Source organism: Leucoraja erinacea, chromosome 12 (genome assembly GCF_028641065.1).
Source record: "Leucoraja erinacea ecotype New England chromosome 12, Leri_hhj_1, whole genome shotgun sequence".
In the NCBI taxonomy this organism is placed as follows: Eukaryota; Metazoa; Chordata; class Chondrichthyes; order Rajiformes; family Rajidae; genus Leucoraja; species Leucoraja erinaceus.
In genome coordinates, this window is record NC_073388.1 from 37,954,124 (window position 1) to 37,982,021 (window position 27,898).

General features: G+C 45.3%; 1 protein-coding gene across 5 annotated transcripts in view; it reads right to left on the reverse strand.

Annotated features, from left to right (window-relative positions):
* fgf13a (fibroblast growth factor 13a) overlaps positions 1-27,898 on the reverse strand; it is a 306,682-nt gene that overhangs the window by 137,002 nt on the left and 141,782 nt on the right. For 4 of the 5 annotated variants that reach the window (XM_055643973.1, XM_055643971.1, XM_055643970.1 and 1 more), the window contains exon 3: positions 21,672-21,839. The exons of the other annotated variant lie outside the window; for it this stretch is intronic. In XM_055643973.1, the coding sequence (XP_055499948.1) occupies positions 21,672-21,839 (168 nt within the window). The remainder of the gene's footprint in view (positions 1-21,671; positions 21,840-27,898) is intronic. 5 annotated transcript variants of the gene reach the window in all.

Sequence of the window (27,898 nt, forward strand, 5' to 3'; positions counted from 1 at the left end):
TGCCCCTCCCCCAGTGTGACACTCCCTCTGTACTGCCCCTCCCCCAGTGTGACACTCCCTCAATACTGCCCCTCCCCCAGTGTGTCACTCCCTCTGTACTGCCCCTCCCCCAGTGTGACACTCCCTCTGTACTGCCCCTCCCCCAGTGCAGTTTAACATTTCCACATTGCCGTCATACCACACTAGATTCTAACTGCGATCCACTGACCTGCAAACTTGCTGATACATTCAATAGTTAATGATTTCCATCTGTCCTTTTTTTTAGCAGCATGTCATGTATTGGCATCATAAAGAATCTACAGTATACCACTGAATGCAGTGCACCGGTATATTCATAAGATTCATCAATCACTTCGCCACCGAAGTGTCTGGAAAACGGTGTCATTTTGGTCTCAGCTGAAATATTGAGGTTTTGAGATTCAATTTCTCGAGTTGCCAGTTACATTGCCTGTCCTGGGATGCATGTCCCTCAATCTCAGTGCCAGAACAAGCACAAAGAAGAATGAATCAGATTGCATCGCAGTGCCTGCATAATATCTGTGGAGTTAGATATATAGCCTTCCGCAGATAGGAAGCAATAATCTCAAACCTCATTCAAAATGCAGTAACTCCCAGTGACTACAATGCAAAAGCACGTCCCAAAGCTGCACGGCTCTGAATAAACAGAAATATTTCCTGGAGGTAAACCAGTGGCTTCAGACGCTGACAGATCCCCAGAGAACAGGCCACACAGCAAGTCCTGTGCGTCATAGTAACCAAGGCTGGGGTGGTAGGTTCAGGTTTAGGTTTATTATTGTCAGGGACCATTAGTGACCAATCTCAACAAGGTTTATCCTGCCCACAATAATTTCCCAATACGCATTATGGTTCATATTTCAGTTGATGATTTGCTACTGAAAATTTAGACGTTTCATTTCACATGGCCTTGCTGGGACCATGAACGGAGTTCTTTTTCCCAGGGTAGGGGAATCAAGAACTACAGGGCACAGGTTGAAAATGAGAGGGGGAACATTTTGATAGGAACCTGAGGGGGATTTTATTCGCCCAGAGGGTGGTGGGTACATAGAACGAGCTGCTAGAGGAAGGACTGTAACAACATTTAAAAGCCACTTGGGCAGGTATATGGATATGTAAAGTTTAGAGGTATATGGGACTAATGATGGGAAACATCAGAAATTGGGATAACTTCTCCAAATAAACAAAAATGAGTCGGAAGGAACTGCAAATACTGGTTTATCCTGTAGATAGACACACAATGCTGGAGAAACTCAGTGGGACAGGCAGTGTCTCTGGAGACAAAGAATGTGATGTTTTGGGTTTCACACAGTTACCATACTTCTTCCCACCCCGCTAAAAAAAGGAAAAAGCGTTCTGAAGCAAATGGTACCAGAGATTCAGAAATATCACCAGAATCTTTCACTCCAGAAATTCTGGAGAAAAGAGAGATTCTCCAGTTTTTGCCTGACCCGCTGAGTTGCTCCAGAGATTTGTCTATCTTCAAAGAGACACAATCACTCTCTCTTTGCACTATCAGTTTATTTGGTTATGTGTGTATATATTTATATTGTGGTATATGGACACACTGATCTGTTTTGTAGTAAATGCCTACTATGTTCTGTGTGCTAAGCAAAGCAAGAATGTAATTGTCCTATCAGGGACACATAGAAACATAGAAATTAGGTGCAGGAGTAGGCCATTCGGCCCTTCGAGCCTGCACCGCCATTCAATATGATCATGGCTGATCATCCAACTCAGTATCCCGTACCTGCCTTCTCTCCATACCCCCTGATCCCCTTACCCAGAAAGGCCACATCTAACTCCCTCTTAAATATAGCCAATGAACTGGCCTCAACTACCCTCTGTGGCAGAGAGTTCCAGAGATTCACCACTCTCTGCGTGACACATGACAATAAACTCACTTGAACTTGAACTTGATGAGGGAGAAAGAAGAAGTCAAGGAGAAAGAGAGCTCTCGAGCTCTAATCCAAAATGGGATTAACTTAGACGGGGTATCTAGATCGGTATGGACAAGTTGGGCTTCCATGCTGCAGGACTCAATGATCTGAATCATTCTGCAAGCACAGTCTTCAGAGCAGTGATGTTGTAGGATTCCACAGAAAGCGAGAGGGCATGCTACTGCCGTGGGTAGCAGTGAGATTCACATTGGTGTCAGCTGACGGGGACATGACTCACATCTGACAACGCCAAGCCCAGTGTTGACGTCAGCTGTCCAATTAGTCCCCTGGGCTAACCATCGGCGTCCGTCTGCAGCGGGTGACAGACAAACGTACACACTGTGATGCACAGTCACTCCTCTCCATCTGTGGGGCACTGGTGGAATGAGAGAATTTAGCAGGAGTTAACTAATTAACGACTCACTCCGTAAGTATATTTAGTTGCATTTCTGTTCCCACCTCCACAGACAGCAGCAAAAGATGTCAGCTCTTGAAAAAGTATAAAAAGGTAGGAGGTATTTCAGAAAAGTGACTAGGAAATTCTAAACATTTCCTGAAGGAAAGTGAGGGCAACTGTTTTTACATAGTGGGTGGTAGGTTTATGGAACGAGCAGCCGGAAGAGGTAGTTGTGGCAGGTACTATAGAAACATAGAAACATAGAAAATAGGTGCAGGAGTAGGCCATTCGGCCCTTCGAGCCTGCACCGCCATTTAATATGATCATGGCTGATCATCCAACTCAGTATCCTGTACCTGCCTTCTCTCCATGCCCCCTGATCCCTTTAGCCACAAGGGCCACATCTAACTCCCTCTTAAATATAGCCAATGAACTGGCCTCGCCTACCCTCTGTGGCAGAGAGTTCCAGAGATTCACCACTCTTTGTGTGAAAAAAGTTCTTCTCATCTCGGTCCTAAAAGATTTCCCCCTTATCCTTAAACTGTGACCCCTTGTTCTGTACCTCTCCTACATTGGGAACAATCTTCCTGCATCTAGCCTGTCCAACCCCTTAAGAATTTTGTAAGTTTCTATAAGATCCCCCCTCAATCTTCTAAATTCTAGCGAGTACAAGCCGAGTCTATCCGGTCTTTCTTCATATGAAAGTCCTGACATCCCAGGAATCAGTCTGGTGAACCTTCTCTGTACTCCCTCTATGGCAAGAATGTATTTCCTCAGATCAGGAGACCAAAACTGTACGCAATACTCCAGGTGTGGTCTCACCAAGACCCTGTACAACTGCAGTATCACAATGTTTAATAAATATTCAGAGAGGTACATGGATAGGACAGGTTTAAAGGGACATGGGCCAAACACACGCAGGTGGGAAGAGTGTAGAATGGACATGTTGGTCGGTGTGGGCAAGTTGGGCTGAAGGGCTTGTTTCCACGCTGTCTGACTATAAAATGACAGAGGTGTCTAAAAGGCCAGTTATCCGCAGCATACCAATAGAAATACCGAACTAACCCAGCAACAAGGGTAGCATGCTGAACGCTACCTTTGTGATGTTGGTTGGGTGACTATTGAATAGATTTGGCCCTCAGCTACAGGAAGAGGTTGGGCAGATTCCTTGGAGTGCAGGAGGCCGAGGGATGACCTGATGGGGGTCACGTGCAGGCAGTTTAAATTAGCACCATGGTCGTCACATACATTGCGGGCCGAATGGCCTGTTCCTGTCTATATTCTATGACATTCTGCCCCCTTTGCAAGGGTGTGCTGAACTATCGGAGGCACTGACCTTTGGGTGAAGGATCTAATTGGATGAGGCATGTTCCGCCTTCTCAGGTGGAGATGGACCTGATTGGTCAACCTCTTATTCTGAGACCGTGACCCTAGTTGTAGACATTCCAAGGCTGTTCCACATCAACCACCCGAAAAATGTTATATGTTTCAATAAGAAGACCCTCTCCTGGAGTGATTGTTCCATGGCACACCCTCTATGCTAGGTCTGTCATATCACTTACAAACAAGGAACTGGTTGATCCACAAAAGTGCACAAAGTGTTGGAGTAACTCAACGGCTCATGCAGTATTTCTGGAGAGCATGGATAGGTGACGTCTTTGGACCTAAAACCGTCACTTATCCATGTTCTCCAGAGATGTTGCCTGACCCACTGAGTTACTGAAGCACTTTGTGTCCTCTATCGTAAACGATGTACATAAGCAATGTTCAGAAATTACAAGAAAGACAGAAAGTGCCTGAAGAACTCAGCCAGCAAGGCTGCATCTGTGGGAAGAAAACCAGATCATGTTTTTGGGATGTGTAGGAAGGAATTACAGATGCTGGTTTACACCTAAGATCGACACAGAATGCTGGAGTAACTCAGCGGGCCAGGTGGCATCTATGGCAGTTGTACAATCTCATTACATCACCAAATTATAAAGTCGCATCTGTCATTGTTTATTCCCACAGGGGATTCCTGGTAAGCTGCCTATAAATGCATCCAATTTCTCAAAGTTCATTTCCTCCCAGGATCAAGCAATTTGGTTTGTTAAAAATAAATGAACTGTCACGTTTTATTATCCAGCATGTTGACTTAAATAATGTCTACTGCAAAGTATTAAAAATAAAAACTACACTATCTCCGTCACACACTGCATCAAAATGTTGTAGCCTATATTGGAGACAATGTAATAATCACACATTTTAAAAATGTAAGACTGCTATACCTCTTCGAACAAAATGTTGTAGCCTCGAGGCAGTTCCTAACCAAATCTTGATAAATCAGGATTCAGGATTGGGTGTCAAAAAAATATTCCGGTCAGAAAGAAGATGGTTTCCTTTGCTGGTTTTTTGAAATAAACTTTCAGTAAAATATAAACTATGGACTGTCTTCAGGCCTTTTTACACTGGTATTGAGGTTGCTAATGTATTGAATATTTGTTTATTTATGAGTATTGCGTTTACGGGCTTGTTATGCTGCTGCAAGTAGAAATGTCATTGTTCTGTAGTTGGTACTTATGACAATTAAACAAACTTGACTCTCGAAACCCATTCCTTTGTTTATTCCTCCAAGAACCTTGCATTTTCTTTGACCTTTTCTTTGACCTATTCAATTCTCTTTTGGTAGTTCCTATTGAATCTGATTTGATTGTCCTTTAAGGAAATCAAATCCAGATTGTAACTTACTCCACTAATACATTCAAACTAATAATATTTGCTGGTTCTCATCAATGCTGTGCCTTCTGGCTATTCACCCTACTCCTGGAACTGGTTATTCCTTATGTGTGGCAGTGTAAGGGTTAAGCCAGCAGGACAGTCAGAGTCATAGCTCAATGATCAATAGGTGAGAGTTGAAACCTCACTTGGACAGCCCGGGAATTAAAATTCAAGTGGAATAGATAGGGTGGATGCTCATTGTCTTTTTTTCCCCCAGGGTAGGGGAGTCTAATGTTAGAGGACATAGGTTTAAGGTGAGAAGAACAAGATTTAATTGAACCTGAGGAGACAACTTTTTCACTCAGAAGGTGGTAGGATATTGGATGAGCTGCCAGAGGAGGTAGTTGAGGTAGGAACTATAACAGCATTTAAAGATATTTGGACAGGTACATAGGTAGACAAAATGCTGGAGAAACTCAGCGGGTGAGGCATCATCTATGGAGCGAAGGAATAGCGACGTTTTGGGTCAAGACCCTTCTTCAGAGTGATGTCAGTGAAGAAGGGTCTCGACCCGAAACGTCACCTACTCCTTCCATAGATGCTGCCTCACCCGCTGAGTTTCTCCAGCATTTTCGTCTGCCTTCAATTTTTCCAGCATCTGCAGTTCTTTCTTGGACAGGTACATAGATAGGAAAAGTTTGGAGGGAGATGGGTCGGACTCGGGCAAATGGGACTAGCGTAGATGGGGCATCTTGGTTGGAATTAACTTGTTTCCATGCGGAATGACTCTATGAGTCAGTGGAAAATACAGCAGGTATTGAGAAAAGATAATATCAGTAATGGCGAGCACAAATTGTTGTTAAATAAAATAGAAAATGCAGGTCAGAGAGTGTCAGAGAGCGTGTGTGGAGAGAGAGAAACATAGATGATGTTTCAGATACTGAGAATATTTCCAGCATTTACTCTTTTTATTTCAGTAATCTTTTGTTGATTCTCAACCTGTTTGGTCCATGAGTGTCTTTCAGAGTTAGGAAAACACAAAGTCCTGGAGGATCTCAGCGGGACAGGCAGAATCTGCGGCAGGAATGGACAGGCAACATTTCTGGTCAGCACCTTTCTTCAGACTGTGTCCCGACCCGAAATGTCATCTGTCCATTCCCTCCACAAATGCTGCCAGGCCCACTGAGTTCCTCCAGCATTTTGTGTTTTGTTTTTTTAATCAGTCCAGTAAACATCTAAACTGCTTCCAATGCATGAATGTCCTTCCTTACATGAAACGAACACTGAGCACAATAATCCAGGGGTACTTTCACCGAGCACGACGTGAGGAGGGCTCTGACACGGGTGAACACGAGGAAAGCTGCATTTCGGGGCGAGTACTCAAGTCCTGTGCTACGCAGCCTAGCTCCGGTGCTCACTACAATATTCAACCTCTCGCTGGACAAGTCCGTGGTCCCTGCCTGCTTCAAAAAATCCATCATTGTACCGGTACCAAAAAATGCCTCCCCAGCCTGTCTGAATGACTACCGTCCTGTGGCCCTTACCTCGGTAGTCATGAAATGCTTTGAGAGGCTGGTGAAGAAACACATCTGCGCCTTCCTCCCTCGCAACATGGACCCGTTGCAGTTCGCATACCTTCCAAACAGATCCACGGACGATGTGGTCTCCCAGGTTTTGCACACCGCTCTCTCCCATCTGGACAGCCAGAAGGAGGGCTACGTGAGGATGCTGTTCATAGACTTCAGTTCCGCCTTCAACACGATAGTCCCCACCAGACTGGCCGGGAAGCTACTGGAATTGGGGCTCAACACCTCCCTGTGTGCCTGGGTCCTGGACTTTCTCACCGCCAGGCCCCAGGTAGTCAAGATGGGAGGGAATACATCGAAGTCCCTCATCCTGAGCACAGGATCGCCCCAGGGTTGCACCCTCAGCCCCCTATTGTACTCCCTGTACACACATGACTGTGTGGCTAGGTTCAGCTCCAACTCAATAATTAAGTTTGCTGATGACACTGTGGTGGTGGGCCTGATCTCAGACAATGATGAGAAGGCCTACCGGGAGGAGGTGGCTGATCTAGCACTCTGGTGCCAGGATAACAGCCTCCTCTTGAACAACAAAAAAACGAAGGAGCTGATCATGGACTTTAGGAGGGCACATCATCCGAGGACGTACACTCCATTGAGGATAAATGGGGATCCTGTGGATAGGGTGAACTGTTTTAAATATCTGGGAGTCCACATCTCTGAGGATATGACATGGACATCACACGCCTCAGCACTCGTGAATAAGGCAAGGCAGCGCCTTTACCACCTCAGGCAATTGAGGAAATTCAAAGTGTCTCCGAGGATCCTCCAGTGCTTCTACGCAGCGGCGGTGGAAAGCATCTTGTCCGGAAATATTACCATCTGGTTTGGGAATTGCTCTGCCCAGGACAAGAAGGCTCTGCAGAGAGTAGTGCGTTCGGCCGAACGCACTATGGGAACTTCACTCGCCCCCCTGCAGGAACTATACAACAGGAGGTGCAACTCCAGAGCCAACAAAATCATGGGAGACCCCTTCCACCCCTGCAACGGACTGTTCCAGCTGCTACGGTCAGGCAAACGCCTCCGTTGCCATGATGTGAGAACGGAGAGGTTGAGAAGGAGTTTCTTCCCAGAGGCCATTCGGACTGTAAATCTCACCAGGGACTAACTTTACTGAACATTTTTTCTTCCAATATTTAATATGTAAAAGAATATGTGTGTGTTTATGATTGTGTTTATAGTGTGTTTGGTTGTTTGTTTGTTTGTCTTTTTGCACAAAGTCCGCGAGCATTGCCACTTTCATTTCATTGCACATCTCGTGTATGTGACGAATAAACCTGACTTGACTTGACTTGACCAACACTTCTGAACTTGAAGCATACTCTCCCCTATCTGTGTATTCATTTCCCCAGCAATAAATGATTATATTCTGAGCTGACAGCAAATAGTGGCAGTGGTGAGTGAAACCTACGTTAGGTCTTTGATCCATTGCTCAGTGGGTGATGGTTAGTTTTTCCAACTTTTTTTTTTTTTTTTAGTATGTTTTAAAGTATGTTTTTAATGTTTCTTTGTGTGTTTTGTGTGGGGGGTGGTGTGGGGGGGTTAGGGGGAAACCGTTTTGGCCGCCTCCTCCATGGAGAGGCGACTTTTTCCAGGTCGCCTCCCCCGTGGCCTAACAGCAAGGATCGGCGCGGCCTTTCCCGGAGACGCGCCCGGGGCTTCAGCGGCGGACACAGCGTGGATTCTCGGTGTGGAACGGGTGAGCCCTCGTTGGGGCTCGCTGGAGGGGAGCGCTCTGTTTCGCTGGCCCGGGGCAACCGGCAGCCTGAAGCCACGCGCGGTCTGCACAGCTCCAGCTGGCGCGGCGTCTACAGCCCGGGATCCCTCGTGGGGGACCCGGGGGAAGAAGAAGCCATCACTGCCGGCCCGCGGCCAACTTCTACCGCGGGCACGGTGGCGACTTACCATCACCCCTGGAGGGGAGCTTCGACCACCGGCCCTGCGGTCTGTGGTGCTTCTGGCTGCGGCGCGGCGGGAACTTTAAACTTTAAATCTCGACCGCCGGCCTGCGGCCTACACCAACTTAAAGCCGCGGTCCCCGGTGGGGAAGAGCCGATCCTGGACTTACCTGGACTTGTACCTTGTCCTTTTACCACCTGGACGTCCGCAGCAACGGCTGCGGAGGGTTGAGGTCCCGACCACGGGGGGAAATGGAGGAGGACTGGCCAAATTGTGTGCCTTCCACCGCAGTGATGAATGCTGTGGTGGATGTTTATGTTAAATTTTTATTGTGTTTTTGTGTGTGTTCTTTATCATTGCACTGCTGCTGACATATTCATTTCACTTGCACTTTATGTGCAATGTGACAAATAAGCCGTATTATATTGTATTGTATTGTATGGGACAGATCAAGTGAAGCATTTCTGACCAGAGATGTGGAAGAATTTGGCTTCAGTTCACCATCAGTGAAGGTTTCCAGTCAATGTGAATTTCCAATCAATACAATTAAAAGAAGGTTGTATAGAAGCACTGCAAATAATGATAGTGTTTGAAGCGGAAAGAACTACTGCTGTTGGTCAGTGAGTCAGTAGGTTGGCGGGACTTAAAGAGATAGGTCACCAGGTGAATGATAGGGATTTAGAAACAAGGAACTGCAGATGTTGGCCAGGTAACATCCATAAAGAACATAGAACCGGCAGCAGCCCTGGACATCCATGTTCTCCCTGACCCGCAGAGTTACTCCAGCACTTTGTGCCTTTTTGAATGACTTGAGACATTACAGATGTAGTGCGGAAACAGGCCCTTCACCCAAACCAAATCCGTTTTAGTGATCACCACATACACTAACACTAGTCCTACACATGAGGTCATACCAAAGCCAATTAACCTACAAACCTATATGTCTTTAGAGTGTGAGTGGGAGGAAACCGGAGCTCCAGGAGAAAACCCACACAGTCAAAGGGAGAATGTACAAACTCTGTACAGACAGCACCCGTAGTCAGGATTGAACCCGGGTCTCTGGCGCTGTGAGGCAGCAACTCTACCGCTGTGTCACTTAGCCACCTTAATGATAGAGATTGTTTTCTCAAAGAGTGAGTTATTGAGATTGCAGACCAGAAACACAGAGGATTGTTTTTTCGTAGATGCAGACGGATTCAATGGACCAAATGGCCTCCTTCCATGCTTATTCTATCTTTTTTGTTCCATGCCCCCTACTATTCTTGCTCAGGGCAACTTAGAGCTCAGATTCCCACCCACTTTCTGCACTATCACTGCCTTCTGTGGTCTATCAAAAAATAGCTTAGAAATAAAGAGAATGCATCTGCAAATTAACCAGTCGTGCATAGATTGCATCAACGAAATGTCAAATTATGGACTATAGACACCTGTTGAAATGAGGAAGAAAAGGACACAAAGTTGTGGAGTAACCCAGCAGCAGCATCTCTGGAGAATATGTATAGAGTGACCCGAAACGCCAGTCTGAAGAAGGGTCTTGACCTGAAACATTGCTTATCCATACTCTCCAGAGTTACTGCCTGACCCGCTGAGTTAATCCAGCACTTTGTGTCTTTAAATATAATTTGTTGCGTTTTGGGTGAAGTTCACAAGACCAACCTCCAGGGCCACTTAAAGTCATAGAATCATATAGCATGGAACCAAGCTCTTCAGCCCAAATTAACCACGCCAACCAACATGTTCCATCTACTCTAGTCCCACCTGCTTGTGTTTGGCCCATATCCCTCGAAACCAACACAATCCACGTACCTGTCAAGTACCTCTTGTAATATAACAAAGCTGCCTTGGTGCTAATGGTGGACAGTTGATGATATTGGGAGTTTTTATTTACGTTGTGGGCGAAGAGCAAGAACGAAGAAAAGAAATCTAATTAGCTCCGGTGTTTTCAGGTGACCTCATGAGGCACTAAGGTCACCTTCATTTGGTCCACGCATGTCAACTCAATCCCAGGACTGACATGGACTCAGGTTGAAATGACTTTGATGGAAGAGTGAACAAGGCAAATTGCCTTCAGTGCTGGAGAGTGTGCTGATGCATGAGTCACTGGAGGCTTTAATAAGGAAACTGCTTGGACCAGAATTAAGGATTGGATTGTATACGTTATCCAGAATGTCACTTAATAATTGCATAAAAATAGTTTGTTACCTAGCAGAGAACCTTCCAAAAGAATGTCTATTTATCTTCAAAGGATTGTATTTGTATGGTGAATTAATGCCAATATTGTGCCCTGGATCTCAAGTAGTGATTTTCTCTGTTACGCCTAAATACTCCAAATAATCCATTATGTTTGTCTTCACTGTTGATTCAATTGAGGGAGGGAGGTCAGTTGGACAGAGGCCAGACTGATCCCTGATTCCTTCACCTGGCTGAACAATATTCTCCCACAATTTGGTGGCTATGCACTTTCCTACTTTCACACTATCTGAGGTTTGGTGTGGTTGGAGGAATAATGATCACACTGTGTTCTAACTTTGATTAAACTCTGAGACACACGAATATTTAGTTTAGTTTAGAAAATAAAACATGGAAACAGGCCCTTCAGCCCACCGGGTCCACGCTGACCATTGATCACCCATTCACACTAGTTCTATGTTTAGTTGAAATACAATCTCAAATTCTCTCTGCACAGATGCTGCCTGACCTGCTGAGTGTTTCCAGCAGTTTCTTGATCTGATTCAAGTGTCGCTCAGTTTGTCGATGAACATGGATAGGAAGGACAAAATGTAGAACCAAAGAACTGCAGATATCAAAAATAAGCACAAAGTGATGGAATAACTCAGCGGGTCAGGCAGCAACTCTGGAGAAAAAGGATGGGTGATGTTTCAGGTCTGAAGAAGTGTCCCGACCCGAAACGTCGCCCATCCTTTCGCTCCAGAGTTGCTGCGTGACCCGCTGAGTTACACCAGCACTTTGTGTTTCTCATGGATGTGCAGTTGTACTTTGTAAGCTCGCTCTGCAAGGCAAACCGCTCTGCAGTAATGCACTAATCGCATAGTCAGTGAAAAGATCAGAAGTAGGAACTGAGCAGAGCCTAACGGCATATAGTGGTGAAATTGGAATATAGGTACATGGAACTGCAGATGCCAGTTTACAAAAAGAACACCAAGTGCTGGAGTACCTCAGCAGATCAGGCAACATCTGTGGAAGACATGAGAGGTGACATTTTGGGCCAGGGCTCTTCTTCAGACTAATTGTAAGAGGGAGGAGGTTGCTGGAAGAAAGGTGAGACCAGGACACAGGTGAGGGGGGTTTTGATTGGCAGATGGTTGAACAAAGGTCAAAGATGAAAAGAAGACAAAAGGCTAAAGGGCCTGTCCCACTTACGCAACTTTTTCGGTGACTGCCGGCACCCGTTATAGGTCGTTGCAGGTCGCCAACATTTTCAACATGTTGAAGATTCAGCCGTGACCAGAAAGACGCAATGACTCTTTGGGCGACTGAGGAGACTACTCACGACCATACAGGCGACACCCTGGCGACATGTCGCGGGGTGAAACTTGTATGGTCATCGGTAGTCGCCCAAAGAGTTGTACCTTGTTCTGGTCGTCGCTGGATTTTCAACATGTTGAACATTTTCGGCGACCTGTAACGACCTATGACGGGTGCCAGCAGTCGCCGAAAAAGTTGTGTAAGTGGGACAGGCCCTTTAAGGGGAGAAGAGGAATGAAATGTGAAGCAAGAGCAAGGGGTATGGAAGGAATAGAATGGGGGAGGGGAAAGGGGGGGGGGGCTAGTGGAATAGTGGGAGAAATGGGTGGGCATCCAGGTGGACAAGAAAAGGGGAGGGCAGGGTTGGGTTGTTACTTCAAATACAAGCTCAGTGTTTAATGTTCATACCATTGTATTGTAAGCTACCCAAGTGGAATATGAGGTGCTGTTCCTCCAGTTTGTGTGTTGTTCTCACTGTGGCAATGGAGGAGGCCCAGGGCAGAAGGGTCAGTGTGGAATGGGAAGGGAAGTTAAAATGGTTCGCACTGATGTAGGTACTGGGAGAGGCAACATTCTGTCCTTACACCCCACCAGAAAAAAACTGCTGAGGGAAGCAAGATTGGCCAAGGATACCAATAACAAGTTTTAAATGACCAAGTGGAAAAAAACAGGAAGGAGAAAAATATTGGAGATTGAAAATTGGATTCTATTAACAAAGAAAAATATACCTGAGCTGGAAAGTTGGTGAACAGGCAAGAATGTGTCTCTTTCTTTATTTGCGCTGAAGTTATTTTGTGTGTATATCAAAGTTGCTTTATAAAGACATGCCTGGATGTTTTCTGGGCTTGCGGCCATCATTACATGGAAAAGTTGGGACCTTTTTCTTTGGAGTGTAGAAGACTGGGGAGTGACCTTATTGAGGTGTACCAGATCATGAGCGGGCATGGATAAAATTAATGCTCATAGTCTTTTTCCCAGGGTTAAGGATTCTAAAAACTAGAGGTTATGGGCTTAGGGTGAGAGGGGATAGATTTAAGTGGGACCTCAGGGGTAACTGAAGATAGTCCATATCTGGAATGGTCTGCCAGAGGAAGCTAGAGAAATGGATACATTTATGGCTTTTAAAAGACATTTGGTCAGATATATGGATAAGAAGGGTTTGGAGGGCTATGGGCGAAATGCAGGAAAATGGGACTCACCAGGAATGCTAACTTGGACAGCATGAACAAGATGGGCCTTTGGTCCTGTTACCATGCTGTACAGCTCTAAGGCTGTGACTAACTCCCTGTCTGTGTGTCTCAGTCTCGGATTACATTCCTTTCAGTGACTTGCACTGTGCTCATTTTAAGTTGTTGGTTTGAAGCAAAGATGCTCTAGTATCTTTGGTTTGAAGTAAATTGGAGTTATTGAGGTTAACATGTAGCTCTGAATTGTTAAACCCTAACATTAATTAACACCTTGCTGAAATTCTAGTTGGTGTAAATGGAGTGAAAACTTCTGGTGCTGGATGGAAGGAGCAACACATTGCTAACTGCCATCGTGAACTTCTCACCAACTACAGGAACTCACTGATCTGTTGCTGCTTGGGCAGGTGACAGCCCAGCGATATGAACATTCATTTCTCTAATTTCAAGTAACTCCTGCAGTCCTCCCCTCCCTCCCCGCTTTGACATGTCACTCATCTTTCACTCCTCTCCTTATCTCACAACCTGTTTTCTTCTCTGGTTAACCAAACCCCCCTTTGCGTCTGTCCATCTATCATTTGCCAGGCTTTGTCTGCCCCCCACTTCTCTTCCAGCTTTCTTGCAAACAATCTGAAGAAGGGTCTCAACCTAAAATGTTGCCTATCCGTGCTCTCCAAAGTGGCTGCCAGACCCGCTGACTTCCTCCAGCACTTTGTGTTCATCGCAGGATTCCAGCATCTACTATTCCTTGTGTTGTTGTTATGTGTGGCCAATCCATGTCACTACTATCCCATCGGACAAGGAGAGTGACTATCTTTGATCAGCCTCTCAGGCTCGAGGGGGACATGCACTGACTCCAGTTCCTCTGGGCTCTGGCGTAGCTGTTGAGGCCCAGGTGGGACTTGCAGACTCTGCTGCAGAACCCAGGAGCTGCCTGATGGGTGAGTGTGTATTGGCAAGAAGATGTCCACTCTCTCTGCCACTGATGCTGGGCTTCTGCACGCATGCTTGTTTTCAAGTTCTAATAGATCCTCATCCTTCTCATTAAGCTCCTCCCTTCTATAATCATCCGACATGCCACTGTCCCTCGAACTAGGACCACTAGAACTTTCCTAATTATGATCTCTGGTGACCATGTCTGCAATGTAAGGTGAGAGGGGAAAGATTTGACAGGAACCCGAGGGGGTAACCTTTTGACACAAAGGTGGTTGGGATATGGAACAAGCTGCTAGTGGAGATAGCTGAGACAGGTACTATCATAACGTTTAAGAGACATTTGGACAGGACATGGATGGGATAGGTTTGCGGGGTTATGGGCCAAGGAGGGACAAGTGTGGATGGGAGCATTTTGATCGGTGAGGTTAAGTTAGGCCAGAGAGTTTGTTTCCATGCTGTATGACTAACTGCTGAGGGCCTGAGCTCTGAATCTTCTCCTTGAACCTGTTTAAACCTTGAAGTGTCACGCGTGTCTGAGTGTCACATTATGTTCAATACCGCTCCTTGTAGTGGCATTTTAAGAACTGTATTGTCCTGCAATGGAGATCTGGAGTTCGGACAGTCCTCTCTCACCTGTTTACCTTGGTAGAAAGATACTGCTGGCAATGTTGGTTGCCATAATACATTATTAATTTGATATTTTTAGTTCCCTCAAAATGCATGTTCTGAACAGTTGGAGTGAAAGTCAAGCCAATATTTTATTTTTGTTTTCTGTTGTTTCTGAATATTTGCCAATTTTTAACAGCACAAAACTTTGAAAAAAATTGAGTTTGTTTTTCCTTGGTTTGGAGTTTAGCTGTTGTGAGATACTGCTTGGTAAAAACTGATAGACGGTATCGCTCATGTTTTCTTTGACTTTACACTTTATTTTAGATATTAGATGCAGCATGGAAGCAGGCCATTCAGCCCACCATGTCCATGCTGACCAGTAATTGCCCCATAAATTAGGACTATCCTGCCCACTAGGGACAATTTACAATTTGCAGAATTTGCAGAATCTTACAGACATGTACATCTTTGGAGTGTGGGAGGAAACCGGAGCACCTGGAGAAAGCCCACGTGGTCACAGGGAGAATGTACAAACTCTGTACAGATGGCACCCGAAGTCAGGAATGAACCCGGGTCTCTGGCGCTACAAGGCAGAAACTCTAGTGTTCTGCCACAGTGCTGCCTTGACGTGTGGCAAAGTATTTGAACTCCTTTACACTTAGCTGCAATGATTTACCTGGTATCAGGTTAACTGCGTTTAATTCAGTGGCAAACTATCTTCACATTGCAGCAGGCAATCGTTATGGACTTTCCTAACTTTTAAGTTGTGCTGTTTGATTGCTGGTGTCCAGCAGAGACAAATGAAAATGAGAGTTGGTGGAATTGCAAAAGGGCAGCAGTGGATTTGCTGTTTTCTCTTTTACTGGAGAACCAGGGACAGGGCAGGATTTCAGACAAACATGAAGTTAAAGAGTAGAAACAAGGAACTGCAGATGCTGGTTTACAAAAAAAGATACAAAGTGCTGGAGTAACTCAGAAGGTCATGCTGCACCTCCGGATGCGGAAAGGATGTTTCCACTAGTCGGAGTCGAAGACCAGAGGCCACAGCCTCGGAATAAAAGGACATAGCTTTAGAATGGAGATGAGGAGGAATCTCTTTAGTCAGAGGGTGGTGATTCTGTGGAATTTATTGCCAGAGATGGCAGTGGAAGCCAGTGTGGGGCATTTTTAAGGCAGAGATTGACAGTTTCTTGATTAGTAAGGGAGTCAAGGGTTATGGGGAGAAGGCAGGAAAATAGGGTTGAGAGGGAGAGATAGATCTGCCATGATTAATGGTAGGGTAGATTGGATGTGCTGATTGCCTCAATTCTACTCCTATGACCTATGAATTTATCAACTCTGGAGGACACGGATAGGCGAGGTTTCAGGTCAGGGCCCTTCTTCAGGTTGGTGTCAAAGAGGTGTTAAATAACCATCTCTGATAGACAATGATGGAGAGTGCTTCACGCACGTCCAGAATCCAAATTCTAACCTGCAACCAATTGTAATGACAAGACTACCGTCTACATTTTTAAAAGTACCAAAGCAGGGCGTCATTAATTTCTGAGATTAAGATTGGTTGGTGGAGTTTTTATCTCACCCTTCTATTGTAAAGACTGCTGGAAAGAGTGCAGAGAAGAGTTACGAGGATGAAGCCAAGGCTTGCGGGCCTGAGCTGCAGAGAGAGGTTGGGCAGGCTAAGAGTTCATCCAGGAGTGCAGGAGGCTGAGGGGTGATTTTATAGAGGTGTATAAACTCATGAGGGGAATAGATAGGGTGAATGCAGAACTTTTCCCCCATAAGATAGGGGAATCAACAATTAAAAGGTGTAGGTTTAAGATGAGTGGGGAAACTAATCAACCTCAGAAACCCGAGGGACAACTTTTTCACACAGATGGTGATGGGTATATGGAACAAACCATGAGAGGAACAAGGTACAATAACAACATTTAAAAGGAATTTGGACAGGTACATAGGTAGGAAACGTTTAGAGGAATATGCATCAAATGTGAGCTTAGATGGGTAACTTGGTCAGCATGGATGACCTTGGCAAAGAGCAAAAGTGTTGGGGCGGTGCGGTGGCGCAGCGGTAGAGTTGCTGTCTAATGCCCTGTCCCACTTAGGAAACCTGAACGGAAACCTCTGGAGACTTTGTGCCCCACCCAAGGTTTCCGTATGGTTCCCGGAGGTTGCAGGTGGTTGTCGGAGGTTGCAAGTAGTGGAAGCAGGTAGGGAGACTGACAAAAACCTCCGGGAACCGCATGGAAACCTTGGGTGGGGCGCAAAGTCTCCAGAGGTTTCTGTTTAGGTTTCCTAAGTGGGACAGGGGCACACACAGCGCCAGAGACTTGGGTTTGATCCTGACTACGGGTGCTGTCTGTACGGATTTTGTACGTTCTCCCCACGACCAAAGATAAACACAAAAAGCTGGAGTAATTCAACAGGTCAGCCAGCATCTCTGGAGAGAAGGAATAGGGGACAATTTGGGTGAGACCCTTCTTCAGACTACATGACCACGTGAGTTTTCTCCGGGTGCTTCGGTTTCTCCCCACACTCCAAAGATTGTAGGCTAATGGCACTGTTAATTGTAAATTGTCCTTAGTGTGTAGGTTAGTGTCAGTGTATGGGGTGATTGCTGGTCTTCACAGACTCGGCAGGCCGAAGGGCCTGTTTCCACATCTCTAAACTAAACTAAACTGCCTACATGCCTTATGAGACGATGACTGCAAATAAATCAACTGTTGTCTGGGCACTTAGCAAGGAAAATATCATCTAAAGCTGTGGGGATAATCTTATTTCATATTTGAGAATCTAATCTATGTCATTTTGTGTGTTATGAAAGTCAGTCTTCCTGTGTTGGGTGGAGGATGTGATTATCATATTCTGAACATTACTGAAACTAATGCCGGGATGAAGAGATGAGGAAATGCGCATCAAAGTGGCTGAGAGGCGTGAGGAAACATTGCCCCTATCTTGAGAATGTCACTCTTTGGAATCAGCATCATTCTGATTGATAAATGAGAAATAACCCCAAAAAAAAACCAATAACAAAAAATCAGTAGAAGAAACAGAAATGTGTTGAGCTGGCAACTTTGCAGACTGAATCTGCCCAGAAGGAATGGAATGATGAGAAATTGAGCTGTGCAATTGGGTCAGTTTTCCGAATAAAATAAGGGTATTGCAGGAAAATGATATCACCAGGCAAACCTTTTCTAAATCATTTTTGGGTGAATTTCAGCAAAGTATTCCAGATACCATGTAAACCCACTATCTAACCTGTCCTGTTCCCTCAGGGATGTCCAAAGTAATTTTGACCACTCCACATTCCCACTATCCCATCATTTAAGGTAGACAAAAGTTCTGGAAGAATCTCAGCGGGTGCGGCAGCATCGAGGAGCGAAGGCCTATTTCCTTCGCTCCATAGATGCTGCCGCAACCGCTGAGTTTCTCCAGCACTTCTGTCTACCTTCGATTTTCCAGCTTCTGCAGTTCCTTCTTAAACATCCTATCATTTAGTTTAGTTTAAAGATACAGCGCAGAAACAGGCCCTTTGGCCCATCAAGTCAACGGCAACCTGCGATCTCCGTACACTAGAACTATCCTACACACTAGGGACAATTTACAATTTTACCAAAGCCAATTAACGTCTTTGGAGTGTGGTAGGAAACTGGAGCACCCAAAGAAAACCCATGTGATCACAGGGAGAATGTACAAACTCCGTACAGACAGCACCTGTACTCAGGATCGAACATGGGTCCATGGTGCTGTAAGGCAGCAACTCTACTGCTAAGCCACCGTGCTGCCCTAAGCTATTGTATGTTACAAAGACACAAAGTGCTGGAGTAACTCAGTGGGTCAGGCAGCATCTCTGCAGAACATGGATAGGTGATATTTCGAGTCGGGACCTATCTTCACACTCTGAAGAAGGGTCCCAACCTGTAAAGTGACTTATCCATGTTCTCCAAAGGCGCTGCCTGACCCACTAAGTTACTCCAGTACTTTGTCTCTTTTTTTTGCAAACCCGCATCTGCGCTCCTTGTGTCTACAATTATTGTACGTTCCCCCCTATTTGCCTTCCCCAAATGCTGCAAACATTGATGCCCACAATTCTATGATGAGACGGCATCAGTTTGTACAATATATTACGGTTTTCTGTGTCAAAGGCAAAATTAATTATTCTAAAGATTTAACCTTCCTCCACTGCTCCATTCACTTGGTCATTACGTGTCCATTTCTCTCCACAGATGCTGATTGGCCTGATGAGTTGATCCATGGTGGTCCATTCTCGGGGGGGACAAGTGCTAATTCCCTGGCAACATGCCAAAAGGTGAATGTCATTTTATCCAAACCGGGGAATGTTGGTGTTATGCTGTAGAGAAGGGGAGGGGTGGGGACTGAGATTGGCAATAGCGATACCCCTGTCGATTACAATGGATCAGATTCCCAGAGTGTTGGGAAAACCTGAAAATGGCTGATGTTGCCTTTCAGTGTCAGTGTGGTCCCGACCTTCTAATCTATCTCATTGGGAACCTTGCATTTCCTCTGTAACTGTAATGCTACAATGATGTGAACTTTATTCTACACTCTCGTATTTTTCTCTTTGCCCTACTGTTGTACTTGTGCATGGGTTGATTGGATCAATGATCAATGATCAATGTTATTCCCGGCTATCATGGATGGTATACCCCATGTGTTGACAGACAGTGGAAGCATTTCTGTGCTATTGACTGTTCGAATGTCTACAAAATGAACCATCTATGTTGGCATTTTTAGATTGCTAGTTTACGCTCCAGATCAAGTGGAACACCTCTCGTTTGCCTCAAATTAAGTAATTTGTACTCACAACCAAACTAATCTTCTTGTACATTTTAAAAATAATTGAAGTATGGAAATGATTACCAAATGCCAGATTATGTTCCTCCCAGTGATCCACCCACCCAGTACTAACTCAGCGCTCGGTACACAGAGAAAGGGTAACCTGGTTTGACTTGAATGTTCATTTGATCAACAAATCTTCATTGTCGGACTTCTCTGGTCATGTAAAGGGAGGGTTTGAATTTCAACACAGGCAATGAAACTCTCACAGAAGAAATAAAAGTAACCCAATAAGCTGCTCCAGAAAGATTCATAAAAATCCTAGCAAAATCCTAAATCCCATTAACTGTTTCAGGGTGATTTGGTTTGGATTGTAAGTAGATGGAACCCTCAACACTCATGGTGATGGCTGTGGTTGCAAACTGGGGTCTGGGAATGAAAGTCCTGAAAATGTGAGGCTATATGTGAACTGAGTTAAAGGGAAAATGGAAATAACAATCTGGTGTCAGTAAAAATGATAATAATTTTTCTGGATTGATACGACCTTCCACTTGGTGCTCCTGTGTCCTTTAGACTTTAGACTCTACAGCACAGAAACAGGCCTTTTAGACAACCAAATCTGTGCCAACCAGCGATCACCTCATACACTAGCATTATCTGACACACTAGGGGCAATTTACAATTTTACCGAAACCAATTAAACTACAAGTCTGTGCGTCTTTGGAGTATGGGATGAAACCGGAACAGGAGAAAACCCACACGGTCACAGGGAGAACGTACAAACCCCGTATGGACAACAACCGTAATCAGAATCGAACCTGTGTCTCTGGCAATGTAAGGCAGCAACTCTACTACTGCACCCTAGTGCTGCCCTAAAGAAAAGGACAGCTGTCTGCCATGCCCTTTATGTTACTCCAACACCACACCCGTGTAGTTGCCTTGCCCTTGGTCCTGAAGCAACCCATGCCAGCAGTGGGATTGGCATAATAAATGTTACCCAGTTTTGCCAGGGAAGACAATCTGCCGAGATTAGACTCTCCAGGTGATAACAAGACAGAATGTGACAGCCAATCTCCAACCCTCGGCAGCTCGGTGAAAGCACAGTGTTATTGAGAAACTAAAGTGTGAAAAGATGAATCAAGATTGAAAGGAATGTTAAAGAGAAAGGCTTTCTGAGTGCAAACTGCTTTTCGGAACACACGGACCATGGAAATGGTCCAATAATAAGATGCAGTGTTCTAATAGAGTCCAAATGCAGCACGGTATATCATTGCTTTAATTCATACTTAGCTGGTGAGGGAAGATCTTGGAGATCTGTGACCCTGAACATGTCTCTTCCCAGGCACCATGTGTGTTAGTGCTGTTGCTGGTACAAGCCCTCGCTTCACCAGACACAGCGCACTGCCTGCGCTATTTATAGCTGAGCCCTGAGTGCTTCAGTGCCCTGACTGTAATCCTTTGTTTAAAAATAAAAACGAGGAGCAAACCATTCATCTGGGGGAACAATGTACATCTTGGTGCTGCAGTCATGTGGTCTGGCTGCATTAGAAAACTGCGAAGAAAACCGTAATCACTTAACACAATGCAATAGGCTCTAAACGTACAACACACATCTGCATGCAATACGCTGCTTTTAGATGCGACTTGACGTGCATTGCATACAGTTCCCATTTAAGTCTGCTTCTCTGTTAATGGCATACAAACAGCATGGATTTTGGCCAGGCAAGTGTGCAAAAGCATTGGTCAAAGATTCTGATGCCATTCCCTTAGTCAAGTGCCATATTCTGGGGCTGGGATGCTTTTATACAGCAAGCAACTTTCCAAAAAAAACAGCCAAGTGATATGGAGCGTGTCACACACAAAAAAACCCACACATTCCTTCTCCCTCCCTGTGTCTAGAGCATTGGATTCTTAACCCTTTCTCACGCATGCGTATTCGGGCAAGGTATCGGGCCCAGGGCAGGCAAGCAAACGGCAGGTGAGAGGTTCACCGGGCCTCTGGCCGGTGGCAAGGCTCTGCACTGTGAAGGCAGGCTCCCTCCCCCACCCGCCCCATCCCCCAGGACACAGCACAGCAGGGGGGGGACAGAGACAAGGACAGACAAAACAGCCGAAGGTGCAGCAGACAAACCTTCCAGGTCTGTGTTTTCGTTGTGGTTGACTTGCTTCAGAGGGCAGCAGAAGATTTCGTGACATTTAGCACGAAACGGAGACTCTTTTTTCTTAACATCGGTGGATTGGATAGAGTCTCGGTGCAACGCATAGTACTCTTGTGTGTCAGGGAGAGCGGCATCTCGAACTGTGGTTTTCACACAACAAAATGAACTAAGATTAGCAGGCATTCACCCACACTCACCACTCCATCTCCCCTGAAGTCTGGTTAAAACATTTACACCAGTCCCCTTGCAAAACAAAACATCAATTTTTACGTTTTTAAGCCTGGAATTTCCATTACATTTCACCTTTATGAAGCCAAATCTAATCACTCAGATTTAAATCTCTGTATGGTAGATGGAGCCTCCTGTAATAACCACAACATGCACCCTACCAGTTTTATTTACAATAAAATCATTTACAAAATCACATCAGCTGCTCCGTTTAGTTCTAAGAGCCTCCACACGGTGGCAAGTAAATGTGTTGTTACGGATGATATTGGGAAACAAAGGACATGCATTCTGAAAAAGACACTGCTGATAACTGCCCCCTCTGATAGCCTCTTGCAAACACACATCCTCTCCCAAGAAGGACGAGGGTGTAAGGCATAGGGAACATCACCGCCTGCAAGTTCCCTTTCAAGCTCAATGCCATTCTAACTGAGAAACAATTCACCATTCAACACAAAGAACTGCAGATTTAGGTTTACAAAATAAGACACAATGTGCTGGAGTAACTCAGTGGGTCAGGCAGCATCTCTGGAGAACATGGATTGGGTCAATGCTGCCTGACCTTCTGAGTTACTCCAGCACTGAGCATTCTAGCAATCTTTGATCGGCACTGGGTCGAAACCCTGGAACTACCTCCCCAACATTACTGTGGGAGCACCTTCACCAGAAGGACGACAGTGGTTCAAGGTGGCAGTTTACGCACACCTTCTGAAGGGCAATTAGGGATGGACAATAGATGCTGGCTTGCCAATGTTGCCCTATCATGACATTTTTGTTAAATGGGCTATGGAACCAAGAAACTGATTGTGGACTTTGGAAGAGGAAGGATGAGGACCCATAATCCTGTTTATATCAATAGGACGATAGTGGAGAAAGTCAAAAACTTCAAATTCCTGGGCGTGCATATTTCCGAAGATCTTTCCTGGACCCAGCACACTGATGCAATTATAAAGAAAGCACATCTGCGCCTCTACTTCCTGAGAAGATTACGGAGATTCCGTATGTCAAAGAGGATTCTCTTGAACTTCTACAGGTGCACAGTAGAGAGCATACTGACTGGTTACATCATGGCCCGGTTCGGCAACTTGAACGTCCAGAAGCGAAAAAGACTGTAAAAAGTTATGACCACTGCCCAGTCCATCACTGGCTCTGAACTCCCATCCATCGAAGGGGTTTATTGAAGTCACTGCCTCAAAAAGGCGGCTGACATCATCAGAGACCCACATCATCCTGGCCACACACTCATTTCACCATTACCACCGGAAAGAAGATACAGGAGCCTGTAAACTGTAACGTCTACATTCAGGAACTGCTTCTTCCCAACAGCCATCAGGCTATTAAACACAACAACAAATAAGCTCTGAACTACAACAGAATATTATTATTATTGCACTATAATTGTTTGTTTTTTGAAAATGTGTACATGTGTACATATACACACTGAACATTTTTTTCTTTAGTTATGTACTATGTTTACATATTCTGTTGTGCTGTAGCAAGTAAGAATTTCATTGTTCTATCTGGGACATATGATTAAGTGGACCCAAGGATGAGATTGAGATAGACTTTTGAGTAGAGGAGAAGCAGATGACATGGAGATTGGGATATAAATGGCTAATGAGGTCCAGGATAAGCTGGAGATGCCAATGACAATGCAAGCATTTATTGCCCATCACTGGTGACTCTGGAGAAGGCAAGGATGAGCTGCCTTCTTAAGCCACTGCAGTCAGTGTGGGGAAGGTGTACCCACAGTGAGGTGGTTCCAGGATTTGAACCCAGTAGCAACAGATGTGATGGCATACTTCCAAGTCAGCAAGAGATGGGAATTGCACATGTAGGATTTGCCTCAGGAGCAATGTAAACAACATTCAGATGGAGAGAGGCTCCTTTATCATTGTGGGCTTCTCCATTGCTTGATCATTATTGCTTTTTGCATATCTTTCATTCTTTTGTTCTATATCTCTATATCACTGTCTATATTTCCCTTTCTCCTGACTCTCAGTCTGAAGGAGAGTCTCAACCTGAAACATCACCAATTTCTTTTCTCCAGAGATGCTGCCATCCCACAGTTAAAGCAGCATCTACAGTTCCTTCCTACCCATGTTAACCAAGTATGTCTGTTCAAATAATAAGCTAGATGCAGATTGATCTGGAAACAATGGTGAGAGATCTACATGCGATTCAAATGGGAAACAAAAGGTAGAAAAGATTGCTTGCTAATTAGCAACTTAATAATTCATGTTCAGTCTCATGATGTTCATGGTTCTCATTCACAAGTGTCTATCTGGAACAGTTATGATTTATTATGTCAATTAAGCAACTAGAACTATACTTCTAAATGACTCAGCTGACAGGAAAGGGCTTTTGGACGTCATGAACCAAATATGAAAGTGAAAAAAAAAATATTTTCATTTCTCTCTTTGAACCGCAAAATCAGACTTTGTTTGAAGAACGGGTTCATTGTGAATGTGCTGAACTGTCTTTGTAGAGCAGAATGAAAAAAAAACATAAAAAAGTAACTGTGGAACCAATGTTTGCATGCACAGAACATTTAAACGGCACTGGGATTGTTTGTAGACCTGCTGGAATTGAGGTGCTGGGCTCCAGTACCTGCTGGGATTGAAGCTGGGTATTCCGATCCCTGTTGGGATTGAAGCTGGATCTTCCAATTCCTGCTGGGATTGCAGGTGGTTGGGCTTTCCGTTCACACAGGGATTTAGGTCGTGAACTCTGATTCCGATGGGCTGAATGGCCCAATTCCTCTGCTCTTATAACTTATGAATTTATAAATTTACAATTCATGCTGAGAAAGGGGTTGTGATTTCTGCTGGGATTGAAGGTTTGGGTTGAGGGATCCTTCTGGGAATGGGGGTTTATGAATCCTGGCACAGGCCGGCACAGTGGCGCAGCAGTAGAGTTGCTGCCTCACAGCACCAGAGACCCAGGTTCAATCATGACTACAATTGCTGACTGTACGGAGTTTGCATGTATCCGTGACCACGTGGGTTTTCTCTGGGTGATCCGGTTTCCTCCCACATCCTAAAGACGTGTAGGTTAATTGGCTTCTATAAATTGCAAATTATCCCCAGTGTGTAGGATAGTGCTATTGTACAGGATGATTGCTGGTCGGTGCAGACTTGATGGGCCGATGGGCCTGAATCCATGCTGCATCTCTAAACTAAACTACACCTTATGTGGTTAGTATTTTGTCTTGGCAATGCGTCACAGTCTCTGCAGGAAGACATGCAGGCGAGGGGGGTATGTGTAGTATTCACCATGGGCAGGGTTAATGACAGGAAGGACACAGTGTCCTGGGTAGAGAGGTAACACAGGCCAGTAGGAGGTCAATCTGTGTGCTGGCTGAGAGGGTGGTTGGGTCTGGAAGCAGCAGCACATGTGGACTCGTCAGTTGGTGGGATCGGGAACTTGCCCGAATCAGTCGGCGTAACCAGGAGGGACCTGGAGACGTCAGATGCGAGAAGCAAGGGCCGGTAGTAGGGTAAACCGGAGTAATGCCTCCACCACCTTTAAAATCTGCTGCACAAAGATGGCCGGTGGAGGAGAAGGATGTCGGTTCGCGGGAACAGCTCCAGTACATCGAGAGCGTGGGTCGTCCGGACTTTGAATAATGGAGCCAAAAATGGCGACGTCTGCATGTGTAAAATTAAATTCACTGTGCAACTGCTTATGTGATAAATAAAGCACTACTGAACTACATGGCTGGCAGAAACGAGTTGGGCCAAAGAGCCTGTTTTCATTCTATACCAGTCTACGACTCTCTGACTAAGCAGCGAGACTTAGACAAGGAAACAGCTGCTGTTCCTGGCAATGGCTCAGACAAACCTAACTATACTTTCAAAGTTTAATCACAATTTAAGTTAATTATTCCCTGCTTTAATTTTAGAAATATTTTCTAATCAGATTGCCATGGGAGGATGTTCTGCGAGCGTCTGACAACACATCGCTCACCAGCTGAATATGCAATGCCATATTTTGTTTTGCATTCTTTTAGATTGCACCACGATATTTGCACCACTCTGCTAGTTTTACACTCGTCGTATTTATTGGTATTGCCATGGACACTGTTTACCCAGTGACAAGTGATAGGAGGATGCAAAGGTGAGGGGAGATTTTGATAGGTATATGGTTAGACAACAGCCAGAGATGAAGAGGCAAAAAGTTGAAGAGAGGGATAAAAGAGGTGCCGATAGTGAAGCTAGAGGAAGGAACTGTGGCACAGCTGTAGAGTTGCTGCCTTACAGCGCCAGAGACCCAGGTGTGATCCTGACTATAGATGCTGTCTGTACAGACGTTGTACGTTCTCCATGTGACAGAGAGTGTTTCGTCCCACATTCCAAAGACGTGCAGGTTTGTAGGTCAATTGGCTTCTGTAAATTGTAAATCGTCCCGAGTGGGTAGGATAGTGCTAGTGTACAGGGGCAATGACTGGTCATGGTGGAGTTGGTGTGCCTATAAAGATACAGTCCGCACTGCATCTCTAAAGCCTAGCAATGGTGGAAGAGGCTGGAACGAGGGGGAAGGGGAGAAATGGGTGTTTCTCTGCTCTTTGACCATGTTCAGACCCGGTCCTGCTACCACCGTCACGTGCGTTTCCCCTCACCTGTATCCACCTATCACTTGCCAGGCTTTGTCCTGCCCACACCTCTCTTCCAGCTTTCTCCCTACCACTGCAATCGTCACTATCCATATTCTGCAGAGATGCTGCCTGACCCACTGAGTGACTCCAGTACTTTGTGTCTTTTTTATTGTAAACCAGCATCTACAGTTCCACGTGCCTCTGAAGATCTACACTGAATCCAAGGACACAGAAGAGAGAAGCTTCCTGCTGTTTCAAGTTAACCAGCACAAATCTGGAACACAGTGCGCAATCTGCAGCCCATTTATAGCAACCACATCAACGCATTGAAAGGCTGCAAAGTAGGTTTACTAACACCATACCAGGAGGAGAGAGATCGAAAGTGTGAGGAGATTAGAGCAAACTAATGAGGACAAGCTCCTTCATTCTTACCAACTCCACTGGATACAGAATGAAGATAGTGCCAGCAGCATGCACATTACACGGCGATTTAATTGGGGATTTTTGAGCAATAATGGGTAGTCGGAAACAATATTTACCTGCGTCGGGATTCCAGGGCAAGAGGGCACAACTGGGCCTTATGGAATGCAATCAGGAGCACCATTTCACACAAGTTTAGGGGAGATCTGAGGGGGGCATCTTGCAACTGAAGGGGTATGGAACCTGGAGCACACTGCTTGGGGAGAATGTGGAGGCAGGGACTCCCACAACCAGTAAGAAGTATTTAAATGTAAAGTACAGAAGTTGATGGATCAAGTGTTATGGAAACATACTCCATAGTATCAGGCCATTCAGCCCAACTCGTCCATGCCGACTGAGACCCCTTTCCAAGCTCGGCCCTCCTCCCCACGTTTGGTCCATTTCCCTTTCAACATTTCATGTACCCGTCCAAATGTCTTTTAAATTTTGTTATTGTATCTGCCCCAACTACCTCCTCTGGAAACCCGTTTCATCCACCCACCACCCTCCGAGTGAAAAGGTTGCCCCTCAGGTACCTATTAAATATTGCTGCTCTCACTTTAAACCTATGCCCCTGGTTCTTGATTCCCCTACCCTGGGTAAAAGACTAGTGCAGTCACCCTATCTATTCCCCTCATAATTTTACACTTTATCATTTTAGCTCTCAGCCTCCTGAGCTTCAAGGAATAAAGTCCTAGCCTGCCAAACATCTCCCAATAGTTCAGGCCCTCAAGTCCTGGCAATAGGTGCTGGCACATTAGGTCAGAATCCATAGTTAATGGTCAGCATGGACATGGTGGGCTGACAGGCCTGTGTCTGTACTATACAACTGTGACAAATAGTGAAGATTGGAATGCTGCCCCAGCAGGATATGAGGCTGAAGAGTTGGGTTTTGACAGATGTGGAAAACATGGGTAG